The sequence below is a fragment of the Camarhynchus parvulus genome, chromosome 3 (genome assembly GCF_901933205.1).
Source record: "Camarhynchus parvulus chromosome 3, STF_HiC, whole genome shotgun sequence".
Classification (NCBI taxonomy): domain Eukaryota; kingdom Metazoa; phylum Chordata; class Aves; order Passeriformes; family Thraupidae; genus Camarhynchus; species Camarhynchus parvulus.
The window spans coordinates 72,955,199-72,983,128 of record NC_044573.1 but is presented as its reverse complement, the minus strand read 5'-3'; the positions used below and the strand labels follow the sequence as shown (position 1 = coordinate 72,983,128).

At 37.1% G+C, this 27,930-nt stretch overlaps 1 protein-coding gene across 2 annotated transcripts in view; it reads right to left on the bottom strand.

Moving 5' to 3' along the window:
• The window catches only part of WDR35 (WD repeat domain 35), a 42,705-nt gene that overhangs the window by 1,354 nt on the left and 13,421 nt on the right, over positions 1-27,930 (bottom strand). For both annotated transcript variants that reach the window (XM_030945847.1, XM_030945848.1), the window contains 16 exons: positions 27,082-27,142; positions 18,433-18,577; positions 17,085-17,154; positions 16,283-16,336; positions 14,400-14,509; positions 12,673-12,883; positions 12,025-12,105; positions 11,763-11,899; positions 9,309-9,512; positions 6,938-7,084; positions 5,670-5,802; positions 4,896-5,006; positions 3,296-3,460; positions 2,184-2,324; positions 1,253-1,409; positions 408-648 (listed from right to left, as the gene is read on the bottom strand). In XM_030945847.1, coding sequence (XP_030801707.1) covers positions 408-648; positions 1,253-1,409; positions 2,184-2,324; positions 3,296-3,460; positions 4,896-5,006; positions 5,670-5,802; positions 6,938-7,084; positions 9,309-9,512; positions 11,763-11,899; positions 12,025-12,105; positions 12,673-12,883; positions 14,400-14,509; positions 16,283-16,336; positions 17,085-17,154; positions 18,433-18,577; positions 27,082-27,142 — 2,168 coding nt within the window. The remainder of the gene's footprint in view (positions 1-407; positions 649-1,252; positions 1,410-2,183; positions 2,325-3,295; positions 3,461-4,895; positions 5,007-5,669; positions 5,803-6,937; positions 7,085-9,308; positions 9,513-11,762; positions 11,900-12,024; positions 12,106-12,672; positions 12,884-14,399; positions 14,510-16,282; positions 16,337-17,084; positions 17,155-18,432; positions 18,578-27,081; positions 27,143-27,930) is intronic.

The following is a 27,930-nucleotide window of genomic DNA, read 5'->3' as shown; positions in this document are numbered from 1 at the left end:
AACACTGGAGACCTCTTCGTTAATAATGGTTAAACAGTCCCTTGTTGATACTTTCAGCATTCCACCATGGAGATGCAAACAGTAACATTCTTTAATGTCACATGACACAGTCTCAAAGGTCCTAGAACTCCTGTGCTTTGTCTACCTGCATTTCAAATTAAGATAAAGTTACATCTTTGTGCCCAGATCCTCAAATGCAGTCAGTGTCTGTTTTCCCAAACAACACAGTGCTGTATTACCTTCCTCCAAACTGGCTAACTCCTGCCTCATTCTTGCCCAATATTTGGTTTTAGCAGCAAAGCACTTAATTAATTTGGTCACACACAAAACCTGCTAAAACCCAAAACACAGCGAACAGCAGAAAAAAGTGACAGTATTATTATAGTATCATATGAAAATAAACCTACCTCTCAAGAACATCCTCCAGAGCAGGTGTTTTGTTATACTTTGGTCTATATCTTGTGAGTATCTCTAGAGCAAGCTCTTCATACTGTTGCCTCTGCTCTGGCTTAAGAGTTTCCAAGGATTCTAATTTAACAAAGGCTTTTGAACAAGTATCAAATGATCTGTTTGCACATGCACAGAGTGCCAAAAGGGAATAGATTTCAACTGCAGGGATAATGTCTTCATAATCTCGCAAATGAAGAGCTAAAAAAATGAAAAATAAGAAATCCAAGGAAATTATTACGCATCTTCTTAGAAGTGCAAGCATCTGTATGAAATAGTTGCTGCTAGATAACAGTATTAATTCTAAAAATAGACAAAATGAACCACAGTCTTTTTATTGACATGACTGAAGCATTGGTCTAAAAAACAAATTAGCAGATTTCTCTTGGAAATTGGTGTCTTCTTGAAACACTTTATTTTGGTTGGTTGGTTGTAAAAATAGAAGGATTTTAAATCTTTATTACTTGGACAAAGTACAAGGTGCTATTTGTTTCTCTAATTCCCACAGATTTTTTGTGAAGCTCTACAAGGAGATCTGATGTAAATTCAGGTGTGCCTTATAATTTAGGCAGAGAAACAAAACAGTCAGCAGAACATCTACAGAGATTAACCAGTTTATCAGGTAATATTTGGAAAGATTTGCATTTTCTTCAGTGAAGTCCTTTCCAGGTATTGTTACTGCAGCCATATTCAATTCATTATATGGTTTTGGTTTAAATTCCATGGATTTATTAGGAACTGAAAAATGTGGCAGCTATAAATGAAGATATGTGCTGTTTTTACAGGGTTGAAAATTAATTCTTACCTGTTTTAAATGCTGCATCTACAGAACCTTTATAGAGCTGTTTTTGTGCAAGTATGAAGAAGTGGTAAGCCTCAGCTCCTCGCCAAGCATTGTCTGCAAAGCGATTCGTTGAAGAAAGAACATCTTCTTCCAGCAAACCAGCCAAAGCTGAAGCACTCTGAAAACAAACCAGTATCAAAAGTAATTTGTATAGGAAACAGATACAGCAGGAAATGGGGATATATGAAAAGAGCTTTTCTATACTTGATGATTACACCACTGTCCGTGTTAAGTAGGCAAAATACGAACGGACCTACAGCGAGCATTGTCAGGCGTTCTGTACAGAGCACAGGCACAACATCTGGTGCAGATTTTCAAAGATAAATATCATATACGTGTGTATACAAATATATTTTGTGCACATCTGCAGACTGGTTCATAGTTTGGATTAATACTGCATTTCAACACCAGAGCTCTTAAAAATTTGCTTAAACAATTTCATTTGTGCATATGAAGATGAACGTGTAAGCAGACAAAAAAAAATTCTTCCATTTGCTTCCCCTGTATCTGGAGCCATCTCCCTGCTGAATTAAAGGAAACATAGCTTAATCTAATCACAGATCACCCTTTGGGATCAATTCTTACTCCTAAATGACACAAGAGTCTTGCAGGAAGTTTCTTAGTATGGTTTTCATTGTTATAGTGAAAATATTAAGAAAACCATGTTAAACTTAGGAAGCAAAATATCTACTAATACATACGATTTAAATGTTTCAAAATAATACCTAAAACAATATGTTTTCATGGGGGACTTGCTTGAAGGAAAGCTTTGTTCTTAGCAGCGAAAAGGGTTATTAAAAAAACATTATAGGCTCCCATGAAGATGGCTTGCTTTATTCTGACTAGCCAGCAGATACCAGAATTCAGAAAGGGGAAAAAAAAAAGACATTACCTCTGAACTTTTCTCTTTAACTTTTCCCCTTTGTGCATTTTGCATTTGTTCATGACACTGTTCCATAAGTAAGGCTGATAGCACATAAAGCTTTTTAACTCGCAAAGGCTTTGTCCTTTTCTTTGACTCTTCATCTGCAATCTTAAAAAAAAACAAAGGGATTTAATTCTCTTGGACAATTGCATGCTTGTACAAACCTAGGAAATCATGCCAAAAATGATTCTGCCTTTAAATGCAATAATTTAGACTGCAAACAGAACTATAAATGAAAATGTCAAAGTGAAGTATGCACATTATTTTATATTTATTTAGCTAACGTGTATACAAAGCCAGATTCTCAGGAAGGATAAATCAGTGTAACCATGTATAAGTCTAGTGATCCAGTATAAAAATAAACTAAAAAAATAGCAATTTTTAAACACATACATAGCTTTCAATAAGGTCTGATGGTTTTCCCAGAAAAGAAGAATAGCTTTTGAAAGTAACATATATTATATATATATACTGCTATAAATATTTGCTGTAAAAATTACATATCAGTCCTACAAGACTTTAAGCTATGTAGAGAAATTTCTGCAGCCAAACCAAATCTAAGCAACATTTTTATCTTAAAAGCACACCACAGCTATTTCTAATTGAAGGAATTAATTGAAGAAATACCAAAATTTAACTTCTAGTTATTGACATTGCTGGTTTTGTTTTTTTTTAAAGGAGATAAAAATAACTCCCATGACATCTAAAATAATGTGGACATTGCACCCCAGGCCAGTCTACTATACTCTTTTATTAGGCAATGCAGAGCATCAGGACCTTTCCTGAGATGCAGTTCATCTACTGAAGTGAAAGCCTCAAACTAAATAAATAGATGACTTATGTCCCCAAAGTCTCCTCTCCACCAGCTACAGGGGACACCCAGGGTAACTATTACACACAGAGATATCTAAACTCTGGGAGTTCAGTTTATATTTGCAGTATCCTGTATGATGACATCTGCTTATTGCCTAGACATTATTAAAACTAAAATAACCCCAAGGGAATAAAAGTAGCACAGAAATAGTAAGAGCTAGTCCAAAAACCCCAGTCATTCAACATAAAAATAAAACCTGCCATACCTTGAACATGAGCTTAGCAGCTTCAAAGAAATAATTTGCTTTACGATAGAGTTCTATAGCATCAAGGATTTTGTTCTTTTCCAGTAAATGACTTGCATATCTGGCTAACAAGGATCCGATCTCTTTCATATTGTGATTTTTGGCCAGCTCCACAGCTTTATTCCACTAGAAATTAAAGGAGACAATTATTAATCTCATTTTTTCAAATACACTCTCAGAACAAACCAGTTATCCATGAACAGACTGCAGCATCTGTGTGCAATATTTCATCACCATTTTGAACCAGACTACTATAAATTAACATAAAAAGCAAGAGCATACAAATGCTTACATCATTGCCAATCATGTGATACTGCAGTACTGAAAAAAATGCTGGATCGATATTGGGGTACCCAAAACAGAGATTACTTTGGACCTTATTAGCATAAGAGATTTGATAACAGGATGCCTTGGCAAGAGCAAACAGAACTTTGAGAATTAAATCAAGATTGCAAGAAGATCAAATCAGATGGTTTTACCGGAAAAAAGAAAATTACATCAGACTTCTGCAAGCAAGAGATAGTTTAAGTTTAAAATCTGTAAGTTTGTTTATGTGATCTTTAACCCAATCATTGTAGTAAAACATTACTAGCCTTCCTAAAACAGTATATAAACATTTGTAGTCCACAATAAAATTGGATTCTTTGACGATCTCAAAATCTTCCCCATCTTTCTTCATTGCTGACAGACCTCTGTCCAAAACCACATATAAAACAGTTGCTTCTACTTTTATGAAAGCTGTGCAAAATCCTTTCATTGTAGTTCGTAGCTGGACATGTGGATTTCAACCAAGTCTCAAAAGCATGTCTAAAAGAGGACCTAAGCCCAGAAGCTTAAAGCACAGAGTAACACTTTACTTACTCTTCTATACACCTCATTTTGTCTGTGAATTTGCCTGATCTTCAGTGGTTTGGCTACTATGTTTGCCCCAGATGAAAAGTTTGGAGGACTGAGATCTTAACTGAATCTCACATCTAATAGCTCTTCAGATCCATAAACTAAGAAATTGTTCACAAAAAGCCAGCCCCAGGCAGTCCTGCCATTCCCATCCATCAAGTTCCTCATAGCCATCCTCAGTTTCTCCCTTATTTGTGTTGACACAGACATTTGCACAGGTTAAGTTATACCAGGAAACAGCTCTAGTTATAAACATGCAGATCTGTTTCCAGCTCAGCTTTTTCCAGCTACATCCTTATGCAGTCACAAATCCATTTGTATCTATACAAAGGAGTGGGATGTGGAAAATAGCCAGAATGGACATTTATCTCTTCTCCAGTCTTGTCCCATTTCATTAGGAGGCAGCACAGCCTAGCTCCACAGAGGCTGCAAATGTCTGTATGCTGAGCATGCTGCCCACATACCCTGCATGTAGCTTTGCATGTAGCCCCTCCAGTGGTTTAATCTTAATCTCAGAGAAATGGTTTAAGGACTGAAGTATGAATTTTCCGGAAATTATGACAAATCATCTAACACTTAACATGGATTTGTATTCCACTGGACATTAGGATAGAAATCTCACTGTTAACCTGGTATTATTACCGGTTATCTCCTGCTGTTTTACCTGGTTGAGATGCACACAGGTATCCACGGCATCCTTTGGTCGATTACATTTCAGAAAGGCTGACACAGCTTGTTCACACATCCCCACTCTCACAAACATATAAGCTATATCCTGCAAAAAGCATCAGCACTGTATGAAATTCACTTCTGCATTTTTAGTACATTGTGCAGCAACAGCAGTGCTCCTGTTCGGTTAATTTAAGTCCAAGAGGGTGGGGAATGGGTTGTTTGCTTCATGGACCCTGTGAAGGCACCAGGCATTGTTGTAAATCTTTAGAACAGTGTGCTAGGCTCACCCACTGCTTCTGAATTCAAGAAAGCCATTACAATGAGGTTAAAAGAAAATGCTATGTCTTGATTTACTGGAAAAAGCATTAAAAGAGTATGTTTTGCATTTTTCAGGCATTTTGGATTAAGTCAACCACAGCATAGTTTTAAATTAGCTATTGTTCAGTAGGTAATTTCCTGCTACATATACAGACCTATACCCTGTACATCTATTTATCTTACACACCCTATCCCATCTACTTTCCCTCCTTTTAAAGTATTGTCAGTCGGGTCTTTCTGGGGAACTGGGACAATAAGGGAAAGGAAGAGTGATGGAGTGTGAAAATAACAGTAATACTAGAGATCAATACCACAGTAACACCATTGCATGCAAGTGAGTAGGACATATACTGCATTTATTCTCTTGTTCTTAACCCTCCCAAGATGGGAAATTTCAAATAAATAGTTGGGTATAAGACAATGAACAATAAAGGTGCTTTTTGCTTACAGGAAGCAATTTATGATTCTCTGGAAGTGAGTTGGCCAAATTCTCCAGTCCTTGGTAGTCTTCTAGCATGTAGTAACATTCAGCTAAACGTTCCTGATTTTGTCCGTGGACATAGTACTGTACAGCATTTAACCTAATAAGACAAAAAAAAGTGGTGGCTTCTGATGTATCAACTCAAGAGAAGTTTTCAATTCTGTAAGTCTTTTGCATTTGTAAATTTAAAATCACATTATTTAAAATAGGTAACTTTGCCTGAAAAACTTTCATAGCTAGAATTTCAGTGTTTTTCCAAAATGCACTAAAAATTTTAATTTTCACAGATTATATTAAAAGTGTAGCAACATTGATTTTCTCACTAGCATAAGATTAGGAAGTCAAAGAATTCTTAAAGCTGTATTCCCATGTCTGCAGAGATGAGGGCAGACAATGGACAACTTACAGCTAAACTTCCAGAAAAGGGCTTTACTGTTGTGCTTCTTTATTTAAAAATGCAAACACCGAGACCTCCAAGACCATTCTCCAAAGTTACCTAAAGCTTCTAAAAGTCAACTTTCAAAATCTAATCTAATCACAAATTTCTAATCTAATCACAAGTTTTTCAGCTGCATTGTGACAATACAGTTTGGATAATGGCAATACATAGTGGAGCTGTGGAACTCTAAGACATGGGCTTAGAAGGCAACAACAAACGTTCATGAAAAAAAATTCCCTGCAAGTTACTAGCTATGAAGACATTACCTGTGGCTCAGTAAGCACCTGACTGCAAAATGTGTTCTGGAGAAATACCATTACAGGTGTGCACTGCCCTTAAAATCTTCCTTGGGTGCCCAGTTTGGGCAACAGCTCAAGACAGATCCAGGTCAGAGAAGTCTGGACCTTCTCAAATATTTGTGTTTTGAAGCATTTTAGAAAATTCACTGATTGTTAGTAATTATGTACTACTTTTAATCCCTTTTGGGACATTCTATATCCAGCCTAATGTAACTTTATAGGTATTTCTCTTTTCTTCCCTTCCTTTGAAGCAGACAGACTTCTGGCAAAGCAGAGATTTCTATCACCTTCACCCTTTAGGTAGCTGATCAACAGCTCTCTGTTTATCATATCATGGAACCATACGGATAAGAGCAAAATCTCATTATTACAAAATTATCCAATGTATTGCATCCTGACTTTCCTTATATCTGTCCCTCCTCATAAATTAAGTCTTGTCATCAGTTTAATAATTTCCTCTCTAAGTTCCTTGCTACTGGTGTCTCTACAGGCCATACCATTTCTGTCGGTCTGCAAAGTAGTCTCCGATGGCGTTGTGTGCCTGCTCCAGGAGGGCGTCGTCCGAGTCCCCCGAGCCCGACTTCAGCAGCTGCAGCACGCGGAACCAATCGCCCAGCTTGATCCGCAGCCCGATGGCAAGGTCTCTAAACAGGAAACAGCAGGGAAAAGTCAAACACAGCAAAAAAGATAACAAACATCTCGAGAAAAGCATCCAAAAGTGTTTTCACCTGCAATGCAGGTATCAGAGTGATCCCAGATAACTTGTTTACAATTTCAACACTACTCCATTAAAGCAAATACTCAGGAGAGGTCCCAGGTTATATCACATGTATGCATGTGGCATTCACATTCTCTGAAAAAATCCCTTCACCCAGGATTTTTCTGCTGGGAAGCTGAGAAGCCTCTGAGAAAAGGAAAACAATTCTTATCTCATTTGCTTCTCCTGTGTTTTGCTCATGTGGAATGTGTTTGGAAATTGTTTACCCAAAGGTGATTGCCTGATTGGATTCTGGTGTGCGTTGTTTTGATTCATTCGCCAATTGGGGCCAAGCTGTGTCGGGACTCTGGAAAGAGTCACGAGTTTTCATTATTATCTTTTGACCATTCAGTAAGTATCCTTTCTGTATTCTTTAGTATAGTATAGTATTCTTTAATATCATATCATATCATATCATATAGTAATAAATTAGCCTTCTGAGAACATGGAGTCAGATGCATCATTCCTGCCTTTGTCGGGGCATCCCTGCAAATACAACAATATGTATTTCCTTATCAGCCGCACTCCTGTATGAGGAGTTAAATGAGTGAGACAGTTGGCCCGATGTTACTTCAGGTTCCCTCTTACTCTGTTCTGCATCTTTCACTGCTGACCCACTACAAGAGATGGCAGCAGCTGCAAAAGGCTAAAAGCAGAAGGAAGGTGAGGGGAAAGACCAAGAAGCAACAAATATGAATAATGGAGGCTAAAGCTGAGATGTAATAAAATGGATTTCAGAGACTTATTTTCCAGATTCAGGGTGGTTTTGGATAAAGGAGAAAGGACTCAGCAGTAGTTTTTCCTTTTTATTATTCATGCATACATATGACTCACTGTGTGTCTGTCTGGCATGTTTTTTCCACCAAATAGAATAATTCTATATTACCTCATATAAAAGTAATTCTGCAGGTGCATAGAAAATAAATGGCAGAGACCTATGCCCTTCTTTTAAAAATGCCCTCAACTTACAAGTAAATTAAGGAAGGCACGAGAAAGTCAATGCAGTCAGCTAAGTAAGAGCATCTATCTAAAAACATTAGAATTTTATTTGAAAAATAGATTTATTTCATTGTGATTTATGGTAGATCTTTATCAGGATTTTTCTAGTTGTGAAAGTTGAAACCAGTAAACAAAAAAGTAAGTTTTTGACTTCTGCAATTCTATGTCCAAACTTCTCTTCAGCCATGTGAAAATGAATATGCCATATCTAAAACTGGGTGTTGCAGTCTGACGGAAGTGCTGAAGAGGCAGCCCACATCCCCAAACCACCCAACTGCCAGCAACTAATTAATGACAAGCAAGGAAGTTTTCATTACCAGGCACTGTTGGGCATCTCTCCCCAGCTCCTGCCTTCTCTCTGCCCTGCCACCCCCTTACTTTCATTCTTACAGCATGAAATAATAACTATTTTTTCCTCCATCATTCCCTACTGTTTTTCATGGCTCCATTAATCAAAGCTTAAAAATTTCTCATGTGCATAAGTGATTCATGTTTCTCCATATTTGACCACCATCTACAGGCTACACTGCACAACTGCTGATACTGATTTCTCATTATCCTTTTTCAGTAGAGACAATGCTCTGGCTAATTATTTAATGTTATTTTATATTCCCAGCAATACTAAAATTTTGCTTTGTTTGTTTTCATTCCTGAGCAAAAATGACACTGATTGGTTTCAATGTTTCACAGTTTCATCCAGAGTCTGTCTCTCCAAAGATTACAGTTCATTAAAAACTCTGTTGTTTGTATATGTAATTGAGAAGAATGTGTACTTGGCTACTAGCACAGAGCAACACCACATAAATTAAACATTATTTAAGATTGTTTGTATTGTTGGAATCCCAGTTGAAATACCGACAAAATACTTGTGAAAAAACATCTATAAAACACAGCACTACCTAGAGCAGCCAAGGTTTTGTAAACAGTTTGGAATGCACTGGTTTACATACAGAACTGGTTATCTATGGATAAACCAAAATTCCCTCCATCTGATCCTTTTATGTTTTTGCAGAAACTGGTAAAGACTCTCCAGAGAAAACAGCCATTCCTGATTAAGGAATGCTTTTTTTCCCCCAGACTTTTCTACTGCTGAGATGTTTACATGCAATTACCTTCTGTCCATATCCAGATACATTCTTTCAGCTTCTTCAAATCTGCTAAAATAGGCTGCCACTTCTGCTTGCTTCATGGACTCGCTCTGCAGATTGCCCAGGCGCTTCACAAACTTAATGCCTTGATAATCTTTGCAACGCACAAAAGCTTGTTCAGCCATCTGCAGATCCAGCTTCTGAAGAGCAGCTTCAGCCAGGAGTCGCCTGTGTGAAAAACAAACATAGCAGATGGAAGAGCAGCCATAGAGTAAATTAAATGACGGTATATTTAACTAGTAATTATTTAAAGAAGACATACAAGTTGTTGCAATTTATTGTTTAATAGCTAATCTTAATACAGTCGTTTGTTTATTCCTAAAACATTCTGTGATCTGCCTGGTACTTGGTCAGGGAGAGATGTTCAAATAATTACTAATATTCTTTATTTCAGCTGTTCAGAGGGACACTGGCTTGGGAGGAATGGGCAAAATTTGACTGTTACACTTACATGAAATGTGTTGCTGGTCTCAGTGCAGTTCCATTAATTTATTTCTCCCTGTGCATTTGTGGAAACTTTAAGCCTTGATGGCAGCCTCAATCTAAGTGCCTCCAGCTCCATTGGCCACGACAAATAAATTATCCTTCTGATCCATCTGGATGTTCCTGGTCCTGTTAGGACAGCAGCTTGGGACAGCAGGGAAAACCTTTGGGGAGCTTTATGATTGGTACTGCCCTATCGGTTAACTCGGCAAATAGGGAATTCAGGCCAACCTGTGTGCATCAGGTGTTTGCATGAGCTCTAGAATTTTCTGCAAAAGTAAGGCTATTTAAAATTTAGACTGGCTGAATTGACATTGTGAAACAAACTCAGTGCAGTGAGGCACTGACAAAACCACTAATATTATTGCTGTATTCAGTGCCCCAAGCCATGCTTAGGCAGTCTCAGCTGTGTATCTCTCAATCAATTTGAGAAGGTTGGTATCACTTAAACTCAAGTGCTCATCACTGACATCAAAGAAACCAATTGATCTACACTTCACCCTGTTTGTTGCATTCTAGAAGCCAGGTCACTGTTTTGTTCTGATCTGGAATACATTGGCTTTATATCCAGCACTTCTAATGAATCTCTTCATAAAATATGTGACGTGTTTTCTCCCATAGTAAAATAAAATTCATGGCAATTCCAGAGCAAAGTGAACAGAATTTGACCTATTTTGTGATTTTATGATATAGAACTTTTACTGAGACACAGACTTGCAGAACTAATAGTAATTTTTTATTAAGTGAACAGACAGGACTAGCAAAAAACCACATGAACAATTTGAAAGCTCCAAAAATCTTCAGCTAGTTCAAGACATTTGTAAAAACGAAGACTTGAAACACTAACATTTCACCCTATGCACTCAAGCTAATAAAATTATAGTATTACAGAAACTTTCAATATATAACTAGCAAATCCTGTTATTCAAAATTAACATTCTGGAGACAAAGGAACAACTAGATAGAAAAGAATGGTTTTTGGGACAAACTTTTAAACCAAGGTGTCTTGTCCAGTCTTTCATCAACTCTAAATTAATCTCTGAACCATCACAACTAACAGTGAACTCTCCAACCCCCTTGATGCAAGCTAAGCATCCAATGCTGCAAGAGACCATTAGCTTCAAAACAGAGCCAAAATTACTAAAGAAAGGCACAAGTAAGTAAACAATCTCCAGACAGTTAAGGAGGATTGGTCTCCTTCACCAAGGAACTTGTCAATGAAGTTTTAGGTTCTGCACTGCCTCTTCATAAAATTATCAGTAGAGGCCTTTACTCTTCCAGCCCTTATAAGTTGGGATATTAAACAGATTTCAAGCACTCCTGTTTTCACAGGTTTACTCTCACTGTTTAGTCTGCAGGTTTTTCAACTTTAGTAGTTTAATAGCTGAACCATGTTTAATTTAATCATGCCACTATCTCCATTTCTCAGATTACTTCTGAGATGCTGCATGGAAACACAGCACACCCAGCCCTTCTTTCTGTCCTTCAAGGCCTGTCCAAATGCTACAAGGTTGTTCAAACAGCTCTAACCCTACTATCAGTCTGATGTGCTCCCTTTACCAGGTTTTAAACTCTTTAATGTTCAATATATAAATTTGACTTGTAATTTAACCAACTCGGTTAACTTGCTGTTAGCTTTTCATTTCCTTTAGATTCCCTCCAAGACACAAGGAACACTGTGTTTTGGGGCCCACATAGCACAGAGCAAAAAGATGTCCTGAGCCTACACTCTATACGCACTATCATGATACAGCACATGCCTGACATTCTAGGTACTCCAACATTCATTAAATCTTAAATGATTGTGTGTAAAACATATACTGCTTTTGCTGGTTTTAATTTGAGGGTTTTTATTTTCATACTGGATCTCTCTGAACAGGAAAAGAATAGAAAAGTAGACAAATTTAAACAAATTTGGCTAATAGGAGATTTTACCAAAGTCTGGGATGTGGATTGTCTTCTATGAATTGGGAAGATTCCTCAATGCCAACTTTTTCAATCAATGCTCGACTGTCTCGTAATGACCGAATCTCGAAATTGATGATGTAATCTTTGTTAGGATGTTCAGGATTCTAATATAATGGATAAAGAAACATATTTTTATTCCTGGTGACTTTTATTCTCACCCAACAGAACAGATATCTATCATTAAGAAAGACACCGACTTTTCCTACAAAATAAAATTAGTTATACTGACCTTTAATATTTCATCCAGAAGAACAGACTTGATTTCTAAATCTTCAAAGTTGCAAATATATCCAGATGTTTGTATAGGTTCCTGAAAGTTAAATAAATTATAAAGGAATGAACTTGTATTCTGTCTGACTAAATATTTAGATACATTCTTCTCCAAACTAGGATATACTTGCACTTCCAACAAGAAACAAATACTATAATCATTAACATTATTGACAATTCTGTAAATACAGACATCATTAAAAATCCTCATGTTTTCTGCAACTAAATTATGACAAAGATATAGAATAACACCTGCCAATATTTAGAGTCAACTGAACTGTTTTACAAGTATCTCTACTAAAACTGCATTTATGTATTCCAAAGCATACAAAAAAATACACCCCTGAAAATCTCATACATTTAAGAAAAATATGATACCATTTTTATGTTTCTAGGACTGACCATTCATTCTACCTATATGGTCCAAAACAACATTCCCACGTGAGAGTTGATAAGATTTTGAGGTTTATATAACCTGAAGCAAGTTTATATAAACAAACACTTGCAGAACTGAGCGGTAAGCACAAGAATAATACTACTCAAGAAAGAGCCATTAACTTAAGAGAGAATTTTTTTAAATGAGTAGTTTAAGTATGTTGATATCTACCTCTGGATCCAAGTTTCTGAAGACATACATTCTTGTTTTCTCCATCATTGCAAACAGGTCCGGGTTGTCCTTGGCCCATTTCATGTCCCAGACGTCCTTGCGCTCCAGCCTGAGCTGCCCGCCTGCCTCCGGCTGCCCCGTGCTGTCGGTGGCCCGCGCCTCCAGCTCCACGAAAGTCAGAACCCCTGACAGGTCAATGATAGCAAGGCGACTACAGAAAAGCACACAGAGAAACAAGGCAGCTAAATGACACTGCTCAAGGCTGTGAATCTGAAATAGTTCTCTAACCTGGCACAGTATAATTCTGTAGATTCCATGAGATGCTGTCATGTGCCAGAACCAGCACAGATCCATGTGGTTTTCATGTATCAGCACAGCAGAAACCAAACACATGGAAAGATGTTCTTCATCTGCTCACACAGGATCTGGCCCTGCAAAGGTTCTGAAATATGCCCATTTTTATATCCAGCATTTTGAAGATACATCAGATACCAGGTTGAATAAATTACAGGTCTGTCGCTTGCCAAACTTTTTTTGACAAAGACTCAAATTAACAACTGAATAGGATGGGTTTTCCTTATTTACTAGGAGTCAATGAAGCAGATTATTAAATTAAAAAGTCAGTGTGGTGAAGCAGACTGTTAATTCCTAAAATGTGATTTCTTGCATTTTTACAAAGAGTATTCTTCACATTTTTTCAAAAACAATGTTAAGTATAATCCAATTAATATTTGAAATCTTTTAAATATGGGAAAAATACAATTTCTAAAAGGCTACATTTGAAAATTTACAGTTGCATAGGTCTTCAGTGAATCATAGTAACCTATATTTACTGCAAGGCCATTTTAAAAGTATTTCTAAATATTGATAGGTAGACAGCCTTAATTCCTATTAAAATTTTAAACACAATTTAGAAAATTAACCTCAAAATGCTTATGGATCTGAGCTTATTTCCCTAGAACAAAATCATTTAGCAAGAAAACAAGTCTGACTCAAAACACAATCAATATAGCTCTGACTAGATCATGCTGCCTTTTAAGCAAAGCAATCTGGTTTTGGGCTATACCTGAAGGGGCAAGAGATCTCTACACATGCATTATGAATTTTGTTTGAAATGATGAAGTTATTTTGAAGTTATTAAAATTGCCTTGCAAATTCTTGTGTATTTTTGCCTTTTCTGCCAATGCTCTCATGCACTCTCTTGCAAAAAAAAGCTGTTGAGTAGAAGGCAACTTCAGTATTAGCACAGATGAAGCTCAGGAGAACCAGACTTACTAGAAACATCACCACTAGTTATAGCCTGTAACAATGGACAATTAAATGGGAGGAACAAAGTTTGCAGGCTTTAGAAGGACACAGAAAGAAGTCATAGATATGAAAATTCAGGTTATGATATAATTTTATCTATTTGTGTCATGATCAAAGAAAGGTTAGGTTTGGTTCATCTAATAAAACAAAGGTATTTTTCATGTACACAGGGTGTAAAACATAGGAGACCTTTACTAACAGTCTCTCAGAACAATAACTGTCCAGATGGAAATAATTAGTAATAAATAAATGGTTAAACAACCATTAAGGACAACTAAAATTAATAAATTGTTTATACCAAATTAAAATGAGTACATAATGATTATAGAATTATTGGTTTCACAGAATTAGTATTTTCAGAAATTTTAGTGCTTCACTTTGAAATTAGATATCTGTGTTAGAAAGAGGTCTGTGGTTACCTGGAGTTGCAGTTCAAAGACAGCTGATAGGCACGACGGTCCAGGGAATAGCTCTGCACCACAGCCACGCTAGGGAGGCTGTACCTCTGAATAGTGCCAGATTCTCTTGCCTAGAGGAAAGCAATGCTGCCTTAGTGAGAGAATTTCTCCATCAGTAAACCCTTTAAAATGCTCTTCTTTATATGCTGGTTTAGACAAAAGAGGTTTGGGATAAGTGACAGGGCATGAGTGAAAAGAGAGAATCATCACCTTAAAAGTTCTGAATTCTGGTATTTGAACAAGATACTGTAAAATGCTACAATTGACAAATCTGCTTAAATTAGGGATGTTAAAACAAACAGTTACAGTCCACATCCAGCACACAGAATTTCAGGAGCCATGACCCTCCAGACAGGGTCTACATAATAAAACAGGAGAAGTGTGAAAAGATTTTTGTCCCACACTGGTAAATCCCCTCAAAGAGTTCCATAAAGCAGCACCAGCCGAGGTCTGAAAGCAGGATAGCTCTGCTCATGTGGGGCTGTCTCCATACCAACAAGTCTCACCAGTTACTGCAAAACCAGAGCTAGATTTAAAAGGAAATGCTATAAAATATACTGGTTATTCACAGCCTTGAGTAACAGGAAAGAAATCTAAGTACCAGTGTGGTTTATCTTTATTTTGCTGAATGAAACACCAACTCCCTGTGTCAAGATACCATCAGGCCATCAGGGTAAAAGGAGTGACATCCCTGAAATGAAATGATCACTGCCAGTATTTTCTCATGGTGTTTCTGTAAAATGAATAACGTATCCAGCTTGGTTTGCCTACTGGTCAACTCTTATGTTGGAAATGAGTCAACATTAAATTTCAAAGGAGTGAAAACTTTATTCCTTGTTTTCCTTCTTTCCCCAAAGCTGTCCCTAACATCCTCAGTATAAATTACCATTTTTGACTTTTTCACATATGTATACCCTATAGACTAAAAAGCAGATTAGTTCAGAAGTGTTAGAAAATTGAACCACTATCATTTGCATTCAGCTTCAGCACATTTATCCAGATCTAGTCTTAAAGGCATTTCCTCTCATTCCTTTCCTTTTTTAAAAAAAGTCAGAGATTAATTATTTTCAGAAGTTTATTTTCATATTCTTCAAGCAGCAACATTCCCACAGTCACCTATTAACCATCACACTTCTTTTGTTCATACTTTCTCCATGACCTTCTGATTTTGTAAAATCCAGTCAAAGGATAAAACAAAAAAACAAACAAAAATCCACACTAGAATCAGAACATGACAAAACAAGATCTTTCCTGGAAGGTGGATAACAGGAAGAAACACTGCTCTTTCTCTCTCTTTGTTCTGTTCAGTTAGCTTGCTTTAAAGCCCACATATGAGTTTGTTCATCTAATGAGATCACTTTCCAGCTTAGAACAAAAAAATGCACCAGCTCTTTGGCATGATTCAATACCTCACACAACTGTATAATCCATAAGTATTCATCTGTATCTAGTGCAATGTCATGCATTATACCATTCATATGTAAACAGACAAACTTTGTAAATCTTTGTCTGTCTCAAATACTGTCTCAAAGAGATTTCTCAGGACTCAGATTACAGAATTAAGTCCTGATCTAGACTTTCTAAAATCCTATGTGTAAGTATTAACTCAGGCAACTACTCTGTAATTAAATTGCAAGTACTTAGTGAATTAGCCCTCCTAAAGAAAGAATCCAAGTTAACAGAAGAAACCATTAATCTTTGAAGAAGAGGAAAGAGATTTTGTCTGTGTAAATTCTAAATTCTGAAATGCTTTGAAATTATGACTGCTTATGAACATAGCACTCTTGTGCTTATACCTACAAGCACAAGAGGCAATTAGTAGTTCTGTTAATCATGTAGCTTACCACAAGTAGTATCTTATCAGATGCTGTTATTGCACAAATTGGATCTCTTGTTCCCTGAAAGTAAACAAGTGATATCAGTATCAGTTTTACTGCAAAGGTAAGCATGCCCTGCTACAGAAAGAAGGTTACTTAAATAAACAAGAGTGTTGCTAAGTATCCACATGAAAAGAGGCTATCCAACCTTGTCAGCATACAGTCTGTGGATAGTTTGTAGATGGTATCAGTAGCCTTTGCTATGGCAATCATAACAATAATATTAACAGTTTCCTTTCTTTTCCTGCCCCTCCCTCCAGAAAAATAAGAAATCCAAAATGTAACACGTCTTTAACAGAAAACACAAGAAAGCAACAATCCCTGGCTTGTGAGGGCTGTTAAGTAATTAATTTCAGGTACATTAGTAGGGACAGACAGCACTTGCACACACACATCAAGTGAAAATGGTCAAAAATACTAGAAAAGATCATAAAGGTTATTGAGTTTCAACAAAGTTATATTTTGTTGAAGTAAGGGAGCTGCTTCTGACCAGGAAGACAGCAGATGTCTATATACTGTACACACTCAGCATATACTTTTTCCATGTTCTCTATAGTTTGCTATATATTTCCAGTAATACATAATGACACAGTAAGAGCACCAACCAGAGGGAAGAAACATAACACATAAAAAAAAGTAGCAGTAAAAGAAATTTTAAGTACAACCACTTCTACTAATGAAAACTATGAAAATAAATAAATCAACACTAATTACTGCTCTTTCAAGCTACCAGTGACACCACAATAAACTAGTTCATAACATCACTCACTTCAAAAGCTTTGCTGTAATCAAGGTGACCTTCTCCAGACCCTGAAAATGTGTCATCAATATGATAGATCCTGTAAAGAAGGAAAGTTAGAAGAAAAAGTGAGTCCAAAGAAAGGATCAACTCTGGTAGCACTAGTATGTTCCATCCTTGGAGAAGAAACCATTGGAATTGGAGAAGAGAATAAAAGCTATGCCTGTTCTTATGTTCAAAAGCATCCCCTTTGATAAAGCTGCTTTATATTGATATACAGATATGGCAGTTGCTTTCACTTTCACAGCCCCTGATAGTCTATTCCCTATGAAGTGTAAACTTTCATCCTGTAACATTAAGTTTCTGCTGTTACAGTTAAGTGCCCTGCTGAAAACCGTCAACCGCTCAGTTGTCCTTTTCAAATATGCACTTCCATATTTCCCCCGGCTCTTCTCCATAATTATGAAGCACTTCACCTTCACATCCACAAAAACTTATGTATTACTGTACTCTTGAACACTTATAACTTCTCTTTTGCCTTAAAAAGTAGCATTAGGAAAGATTTTAGAATGTTAAATCTTCATTAATGCTGAATTACAAGTATCTACATTTTTCGATATTTTTATCAATTTATAATCTTGTCTAAGGCTAGGACATCCAAGTCCTACAACAATCTAAGTTATTATATCATGTACAAATAATTACTCATTATTAGGGATATATGGCGACAGGAAATGGTAGGTTTATAGAAAGATGATATAGTGTAGAGATTATATGGAAGAACACACAAAATAACTAAAAAGAAAACCATAACAAAGTTGCAAGCTTTGTGGAGGCGACAGAAAAGTTAATGCCACAAATGAGCACCTGGGAAAGAAATATTTTGGAAGCAAAACGATGTTGACTTTGGCTTGTTTAGTTTGAGAGGATAAAAGTCCATACAGGATTAGTTGTCAAAGCCACAACCAGACACAAGTGTATTAGAGAAGAGCCAGCTGGACAGACCAAGTTCTTACAGGCAATGACAGATGAGAAGCAGTTAAAGTTGTCAGAGGGAATGGAGCTGCCTGGAAACTAAGAGCATGGAGGGGAAACCAGAGAGGGGTAAAAAGGCATCAAGACACACAGCTCCATAAGGGAAAACATGCAGCAAGCAAATGGAGACACTGAACAAAAACTAATCCGAAAATGTCTGAGGGATGTGGATAACAAACACATAGTTGTTATACATAGTTGTATATCATCTTACAGGCCTGAAAGTCAATAAACCTGACCAGAAAAATGAGAGGACAAGGGTTTGCATTTTAGACATGGCAGAATCCACCTTATCAATGACACCAGAGCAGAGGAAGAAAAATTACAAAGCCTGAAGACAAACCTTTCCCTGCCTTCTTTCCTGGTCCGTGTCAGCTGATTGATTTCCATGGCTGTGAGCTTCTTGGCCACCCGGTACTGCCAGACGTAAAACGCTACTTTGGAAGCCGCGATCACATGAGTTCTGGTCATCGTGACAAACAATGGCTCTGTTACAAAACCCAAAGAGTTGCAAAATTAGAGCAGCAAGCATTGGAGTAGATGCTGACTTGTACATTTTTTCCAAGATGGATGCAAACATACACCCAATACATTAAATGCAAAAAAACAATGGCCAAAAAATCTGCCCACACACAACCTAACAGCAGCTTTCATTAGCTGGAGGCAAATTTCACAGGGGCCTTGTGGACTTGTCCAGAAGAGCAGAGAACTTCTTTACAAGTTCTGTCTTTACCATTAACACTTTCCTCTCCCTGCTATTTCAGCAAATCTTCATGCGCTGACGCAGAAAACAGCAAATACATATAGACAAACTAGGGTGTAGTTACTGCTGAGGAGGACAACGGGAGAGGACCAGCAGTTAATGACCAGCTCAGGAGCATCTTGAATCTCCTTAACAAGATCTATTAAATACTTCCATATCTGACATAATTAAGGCTATTCAAAAGTTGACAATCTAGAAGAGATTCTTTTTCTTAAAAACCATTCATAAATTTTAAGTTAGACAAGACCTAGAAATGCTGTTTATACCTTAGTTAATAGTTGGGCCAAATATAAACTCTTTATCTGAATGGCAACAAATTAAATACTTAGCTGACTCAGTCTTATTTTAATATAGCAAAAAATCACAGTGTAGGAATGCAGGACATTTTCTTTACCTCAGCTCTAAGCCCACTTAGAATATGTACACAAATTGAGTATCTCATTCCTGCTGTCCATGCTCAGTGAAAAAAAAAAAAAGAAAAAAAGAAAAAACCCAAAACAGTGAAGGCATAGAAAAATAAAGAAACCTAGTATGTAAATCAGCCAATGTCTTTAAGTTCTATGTGTAAATCATTATGATACCAAAAAAAAGCTAGATAAATTCCAAAGAATTGTGCAAACCAGCCTGGTAGTGGAACACTGAGTCATGCAGATAACATGATGTGAGTAGAAAATACAATTCTTTTACAGTGAATCTCTTATTTTTTCTCCTCTGTATTTTAGCACAGAACGGAACTCTGGAGGGAGCTATAAGCCTGCCACATAGAAGAGCAGTGCTACAAGAGACAGATGGGGGAAGACTGGTTGAACAGATTTCATTTCTTTGAAACCAAGAGGATTATATAAGCCACCCAATGGCTGAAGAATACTTTTTAGTAAAAATGTCAATACTGGGCAAGAAGGCTTAGTGATGATGCTTAATATGAGCAGCACAGTTGTTTACTCATTATATGCAACTCATGTATTTCATGTACTTATAACACATTCATTTCAATAATTAGTCACTGAAGGATACAGTCTCCTGTTTCATCAAAAACATTAACAAATTCTATGTGTTTGCTCTGGTTTTTTATTAACTTCCAGCTGTATGTGCCATAACAACCAATGCTTTTATCCTTTAAAAACTAACATGAGAATCTCCTGACCTGTGAGGGAATAAGGTTTGCTCAAATCAAAACACTTGTACTAAGCCTCATATTTGAACTCAACTTCGTCAACATTTGAGTACTTGTGGTCCAAGACAATGTTAAACCATACTGCCGTGCCAACATCTGAAGCCATGGGCATTCCTCACACTCAAGAAGTGACTCCCCCTTTGACTTACAGCTTCCATGGAGCCTAAACTTATTTATGCACACCTTGAAATACCTGAATCTGGGAAAAAAGTTGTTCGCATATGGTCTGTTGTGAACCAGAAAGAAGATGGCAAAGTATCCATGCTTTATCCACGAGAATACAATCAATTAGGTGTTTTATGAACATGCCTCAGACTGAACTGACAGTTGCTGCCAAAAAGCACATACACACTAACCCCTGACACATTTTCCTGCCACTTCTTTCATATCAGCTCTAGCAGCAGCTGGACAACAGAGTAAATTTGATCAGTTCATTCATCTAACTGACCTCAAAATTAAATAAATAAAAGATTACATTAAGTTGGATTAAAGAGAAAATCACAAATGGTGAAACAGGCAGGAATGAGCAGCCAGCATGGAGGGCAGGGCCTTCCCAACTTTGCAACAACAGGCTCAGCAATGACTGGATTTAAGCCAGATGTGAAATTGCAGGGCACAGCACAGAGACACAATCATCAGGATCGGATCCATGCAGAGCCACATCTAAGAGAGCAGCATTTCTACATGGGAACTGATGCTTTTACAGAATTGCCTGTATAACTTCAACAATTACATAAAAGTAGGACACGCGGCATTTTTTGGTAGGACTGTTTTAGCTTTTTTTATTGGTCAATCATTGAACAAAAAAAATCACAAACAGAAAAATCTGTGGAAAAAGAAACTCAAATGCAAGTCTGGACATTATGAAACATTTCTTTACAAGGGGGTAGACACTCATTGGAACAACCTCCTGGAGAGGTGGTCAGTGCCCCAAGCCTGTCATGCAGTCAAGTGTTTAAGAGGCATTTGGACAATGCCCTTAGCAACATGATTTTAGTCAGCCCTGGAGTGATCCTGGACTGGATGATCCTTGTCAGTCCCCTCCAACTGAAAGTATTCCATTCCACCTTCTCACCTCAGAGCCTTCCACACTGGGCTATGCTCTGCTCGTAAAATGTTTTCCTTCTTGACTGCATGACAGCATAAATTCAACATGAGGGAAGAATGTCACAGCCTCTTCAAGTTTGGGCTGTTGCTGGGCAGAGAAGGAAAGACAATATGCTCATTTCAATCCCTTCAGGCTGAGGAAGATCTAGAATCCCTTTCCAGGCAGCTGGCTTAACTACTTAAGTTTCCCTTAGTGTAGGGAAATACCATCTTATACAGCAGCACTGACTTACAGCAAGTAACTGCTGCTCACCTGAGTATCAGTGCCCTTCACAGAACCTGTGCTCTGACTATCAAGCAGACAGAAATGCAAGCACCTAGTCTGAAGGAGGCAAGAAATTTGAACACTCCCCTGCTCAGCATTTCCACCGCACAGCCGCTTTCCATGCTCAATATGTAAACTTCTTACACTGTTGAGTTCTTCCTGCTGATTTTGCCAATACCCAACTTCAGTATTAATGTCTTAATACTTAATTTTCAGACATTGAAAATATGTGAGAAAAACATTTAAACAGGTGCTTCACTTTTCAGGCGCTGACCAAATACTGAAAAGGGCTAAACAAACCATCTCCATCAAAACAACTCCAACATGTGAAACAACTGCCCTTCAAATTCTTTCTGGCTCTCCTTTCTCTTCTCACGTCATTTCTCTTCACTATTCCTTCATAAAGCCTCCTCCCTGAAGGAAAGAAACTTTCCTATATACCCAGGAATCTTGAATAACCTTCTACAATGTTTGCATTTCATCCACACACACTCCATCTCACTTCAAAGCTGCTAGAAAACACCTGCTTCAGTGTCTAATCTTCTTGTAAAAATATAGACAGAAATCAAACTTAATGCACGACTACATTACTTCACCACATGAAAAGGCTGAGACACTTTCTAGTCTATGAGATAGCATACACAAACAAGAAAGACAAGTGATCCCACCTAAATCTGATGGAAAGGAAGCAATCTGACAGACACAATATTAAACTGTTGTTTTCATACAAGTCTGTTACAGGCTGTTCCTGAGAGACTGGAATGAACTTAGTCTAATCAATAAATCTACCTAATTTTAGAGCCTGATTCAAATATCTCTACAAGTGTTGGCTCACAAATGGAAAAAAATGTCAGGCAACAGCAGGGACAACTGAACATGTTGGGACATGTGGGACAACTCATGAACAAGCACAGTTTACGGAACATAAATATTCAAAATCCGTTACAATTTACATTAAAAGGATCAAGTAAGTAACAGCAATTCAAGTGCTTTTCACATGTAGTTCAGTCATCCCTGTTATGGCATCCAGGAGGGAGGCAAGACACCTGGGCAGGACTCCAGCTCTGCCTTTAATCCACCTGTATGTTGGTCAAGCTGTTGTATTAATTTCACTGGGTGCTAACACAAACTTGAAAGATAACTCAACACTTCACTATGTCAGTGCTCCTAAGCACATGTAAGAAGATGATATAATCCAGCTTGAGTGACCTTTTCTTAGCAGATACCATCTGTTGTGTTTCCATTAAAAAGATATTATATAACAAGATATTTAACCTTCTGTAGTTTATATTTAGTTATTCATCAAAGGACTTTGACAGAAAGCCTGTGAGCTTGTAAAACAAGCACACAAGACACTGTGCTGGTTAATTTTTGTCCCAGAGTAGGATGGAATGCAGTAATGTCAGACAATGAAGAAAAGTGTAATTTATGGGCTAACAAACACGAGCTATTGTGAAGGACCTCAAACACAAGGCACAGGAAGCAGGGGAAGCAAAATGCCTTTGGACAAATAAAAAGCAGTATGAGGAACAGCTGAAAGTGTAACCGCCCATCAATGTCTAAAGAAAGCTAAAGTGATGGCCCTTCATCAGATAATGACTAATTAATCCTTTATTGCCATCATTAACAGAGACAAACATTAGCAAGCTAATGACATAATTAAAAAATCAACAGAATAAAGGAAATAAGCTCTTCTTTTTTTGAGCCTTACTTGAGCTACTGGCTTAGAGCCCAACAACACAAGATTTACATCTCCTGAGGGTGAATCAAACATTGCATAATGTCACAATTTCTTTGTCACTAGAAGATTAATAGTGCTTTGTTGAAACAGTATTATAAAATATTATAAATTGACAATTCAAACAAATTGTGTCTTAACACACGTTCTCAGATGCATTATTTAAATGCTCTGTCACCTACTTAGCATCCCTTCATGAGCAGCCTTTTTTCTCCACTATCCATCTCCTACCAGGACAAAATCCAAAAGGCTTTGCCCAAGAGGCCTGCAAGGCACTTAAGTCTCAAGGAGGAATAAACCCTTTATGTTCAGTAGAGCTCCAGGTGATTCTTGCTCCAATAAGGGGCAGTCTGCTAGAAACCATAGATAGTGCCTGTTCAATCTGCAGTGATTACAGCCAGTCAAAAAAGAGAGTTTAGACTCATGGTAGTGAAGAGCACACACTCAAGAAAAGGCAGGAGCACACAGATACCAACTGCTCTGTTGAGGACATTCTACAATGTTACAAATCATTTTTCACCAGCATTTATGAAAATCAAATAAAGTAACAACCTAAGTGTACTCAAGCCACTCTGAAGGATGGCACTTAGAAGTCTGAAACAAGTACAAGAGTTCAAAACAAAAATTACCTTTTTATGGACAGAACTTTATGCAACAATTTATTAGTTTAGTAAAAGGAAATTAGCTGAAAATTTGTATTAGTAGAAAGAAGAGGGGGAAAAAAGAATTTTAGAAACCGATAATAGCATTTTTCATAAGTCAGTAACACTCATCCAATTATCTTAAGAGAGATGTTTAACTGCCTATTTCTTAAACTATTAATAATGACTCTCATCAGATAATTGATTTAATTAATGCTGATTTTCCTCATTTATAAACAGAACAGAAGGTCAACGATTTTGTTAGAAATCAAGTAGCAACCAGAATCTTAGAGAACTTTCAGAAAGGTCTTCTGCCCTTAAGGTTTTACAAGGTCTTCTCTCTCCATTGAGTTCTGCAAGGCCAGACAGCTGCTTAAGTTCAGCATGCTGTCAAACTAGAACAATTACACTTCCTACTGCCAAAAAGCTCCAACTGTGATAAACAGCATGATATACTGTACAATAGGACCTTGACTATGTACAGCTGTCAACCTCTCACACCAACTGACCTTATGTTGTAAATATTTCTAGTTGTTCTATAAAGTTGCATTTTCAAATGTTACAAAAAGAGGGAAGTAACTATGATGAATCCAGCACAGTGTGTTCCAAAAGAGTTGCATTCATAGGCATTTGCTTTTCACTTTTACCTTCAATCCCTTCTGCAAGTTTGGAGAGCAAACTTTAAAGGAGTCTTACAGGATGCATATATTTAAAAAAAAGGTTGAATCTTTGGCTGTGTGATACAGTAATGAAAGACTCGCTTATAATTGAGGCTACAGAAATTTTTCAGGACTCAAAAATGTAAATATTCCTAACCGCAGGTATTTGTCCATCCATGAAGCTGAACGTTAAAATGCCCAGCACTTTCACAAGTGGACTCACTTGCAGGAAAGAGCAAATCTACGCACTAAACTGGTCCTCCAGTACTGGAGGAAACAGCAGCAGACTGCAGAAAGCTTCGTTATGCTAAAGGAAGCTCAAGTACAGTTGGAAAAACAACAGCATTTTTCAATTAAATAGACTTTCTTTTTAAGTGTTCCCAGTTACTGAAAAATATTCTTTTCTTGTGTACAGGCAGCTGTAGGAGATGGGTCCTGCTGGCAGAATCATAAAGAAACCTTTGTTTATAATTTAAAAAAATATTAAACTCTCACAGACTCAGAAGGTTCACATAAACTGAACATTAGAAAAATGCAAAGAAAAGAGTTTAATGCAGAGTTAGACATGTACATGCAAAGCTAATTTTAACAGTGAGTGGGATTCATCTCACCTAATTTTAGACATCTCTGACAGAGATGAGCTGGTTGCCCTGGGCTTCTTCATACCCAGTGGAGAAAAGACCCCCTTCATCAATGATTCACTCAACTTATTTTAGATGTCAGCTGCAGAAATGAGAAGAACTACTCCCTCTAAGTCCCTGAACCCTCTCCCACCACCCCAATCCTGCCTGCCAAGTAAATCCAGGAAACCAGTGGGCACATACAGTGTAGACATCTGATCAGGAGCAGAGATGGGACAGGGACAGAATAGGCACCCAACTCACACCCCTGTCACCCATCATATCATCTTACTTCATGGGATTCTGTTCTGGGCTTGGGTTTTTCATTTGGGTTTTATGGGGTTTTTTTTGGCAGGGGAAGGCATTGTATGGTTGTCTTATTGATGTTTTTTCCTCCAGTCTTGGTAAACTTTTTGGTATTGAAGCTCTTGGACATGTTAATCTTTCAGATTCTGACATGGCCGCCCCTATTGCAAAAGGTGGTAAGAGGACATCAAAGGGACAGAAACAGAAACCACAAGACTAAAGCTACCACAATATTTCATAAACTTTCCATATGACAAAGTAGTCAAACTCATTCATCAGAGCATACTCTTAATTTTAATTATTATCTACAATATAAGGCACGAATTTCAAAATATATGTATGACTCACAGCTGATTTTCTCCTGCTATCACTGAAAAACTGAACATTAGAAAATGATACTTCCAATTTAATTTATATATAATAAAGAATAAAACTGTTTAGACCAAAGGAAAATAATCATTTATGATCTTGATTATTTCTAGTCCTTGGTAGATTTCTTTTCCTACCTTTATTCTTCTGTGAATTGCTGTTACTTCCTTGTTCAGTAGTTCTTCCTTACTTTCCTCATCACTTCTATCTTACCAAAACTTTGCTAGACACTTTACCCATCAATTTTATAAGACAGAATGGCTGTTTGTTGTTTAATATTAACACCAAGTATTAGTACTTAAAACTAACATCTCTACTGAGACTAACTTAGCCAGAAAAGTTTCTTTTTGCAAAGAGGATAAAACAACGGCTCTAGAAGGCAATTTACATTAAAAAAATTAAATTGTGAAGTTTCTTGTCATAATAGAGTCTTCCCTCTCATTCAAAAGCAAATAAATATTTTTATAAATTTAAATAAGTTATTTAGCCTTGCAACAAACCAGGAGAGTTAATCAAAGAATCAAAGCTCAAAAAGAAAACCACAAACAGGGTTCACAGTGTCTACTCTGAATCCAAATTCAGATCTATTTGGGTAACAAACCAAAAATAAAGCAAAAACCAGAACAAATAAAAGCGGATTCATTAGGCAAAAAAACTGATTAATTTGTGATTTTGACTACAATTCCCTTGTCTGTTTAAAGGGAAAATAATCAATGATCTTTATTCTCAAGCAAACATCACAGAAAACAGTGGTTTGCAATTACTTGGCAAGGTTCTGTACCACACCTGCAGCAAACAAGCACTAGGGAAAACCTGGAACTCAGCACTAGTAAGAATTTGGGGGCATTTTCATACTTGTGTTATAATCCACTGATTTTTCTTAATTGACTTTTCATTTACAATCTGAAACTACTTAGATAAATTTAACAATTGTGATGAAGGTAAGGAAAATATATTTTCAACACTGAAACACAAGAAATTGATGCTTAAGTTATCTGGGAAGCAGCAACAAGTTATTTTTAAATGAAAGTCCAAATCTAATTTCACTTCCTCTGATACAACTGGACACTTTTCAAAGTACATTTTCTCATAAAGAAGTTGAATTACCACTGTTGTGATGGAAAAATTGAATTGCCAAAAGACATCCATTAAAAAAAAAGAAATAAAGAAATGTATCAATTTTTAAAAATTATGTTATCCATAGTTTGCATTAACTGGAAGAATCAGTTTAAGTTTAGCCAATTTGACAAGGAATGTTAGTGGTTTGATAAGCCATTATCTGTATTAAAAGATAACTAACAGGTCAATTCCAACACAGATTACAGAATAAGACTATTCCAAGTAGCTTACCAATATCAATATATTTTGGATCCAAGGGTGTGCCAATAGAATTGCAGAGAACCAGCACATACTGTATGGAAATAAAAGCAAGTGTCATTAGTACCACACTTTTTGTAGATCAGTAAGCTGCACACAGTTTTCTGTGGAGGTGCATCTCATAACCCACAGCACACATTTTAATGGTCATCAGAAACGGCAAACACAGAGACCATGACTGCAGCAAATATAAAGCAGCATAAGCATGAGAGCAATTGAGAGTAAATGAGACCTATTTGCCAATTAGCACTATAAATTAAGAACAAGCACAAAACAGGCAAGTAACCAGCTGTTTTATGCATGGGAGCAAATCTACCAGGCAAAATCCAAAGACAACACATGGGTAAGACAGGCAGCATCTTCTCTGCTGCTGTGTGAGGCACATGCTGCACTGAGAGCATGTAATTACAGGCATGATACAGCCCTGACTCAGGGATTTAGTTCTCATCAGCTGCTCATGCAAAAGACAATCTAATAAACTCCCAGCAATTAGGATCTTTGTTCTATGCTTTGCAGATCTCCATCTCCTTGAACCTCCAAGAGGGTAACAGTCTGGGGAGAATTGTCAATGAGGCTCTCCCTCTGCCCTGCAGTATCACAGGTACTACAGAAGTGATGAAGGGTTTTTTTTTCAGTTTTTCCCTTCTTGTAAACTCACTTTAATAGCACAGTTACCTCAGAGACTGGGCTGTTAAATTCAGGAAGATGCAAATACATAACAATTCATTTGACAATAATGCTTTATTGTTGTAGTTTATGTATTTATTTCTTCAGGTCTAAATCAAGGATTAAATATCTGAATGGTTATTGCATAGGGAAATG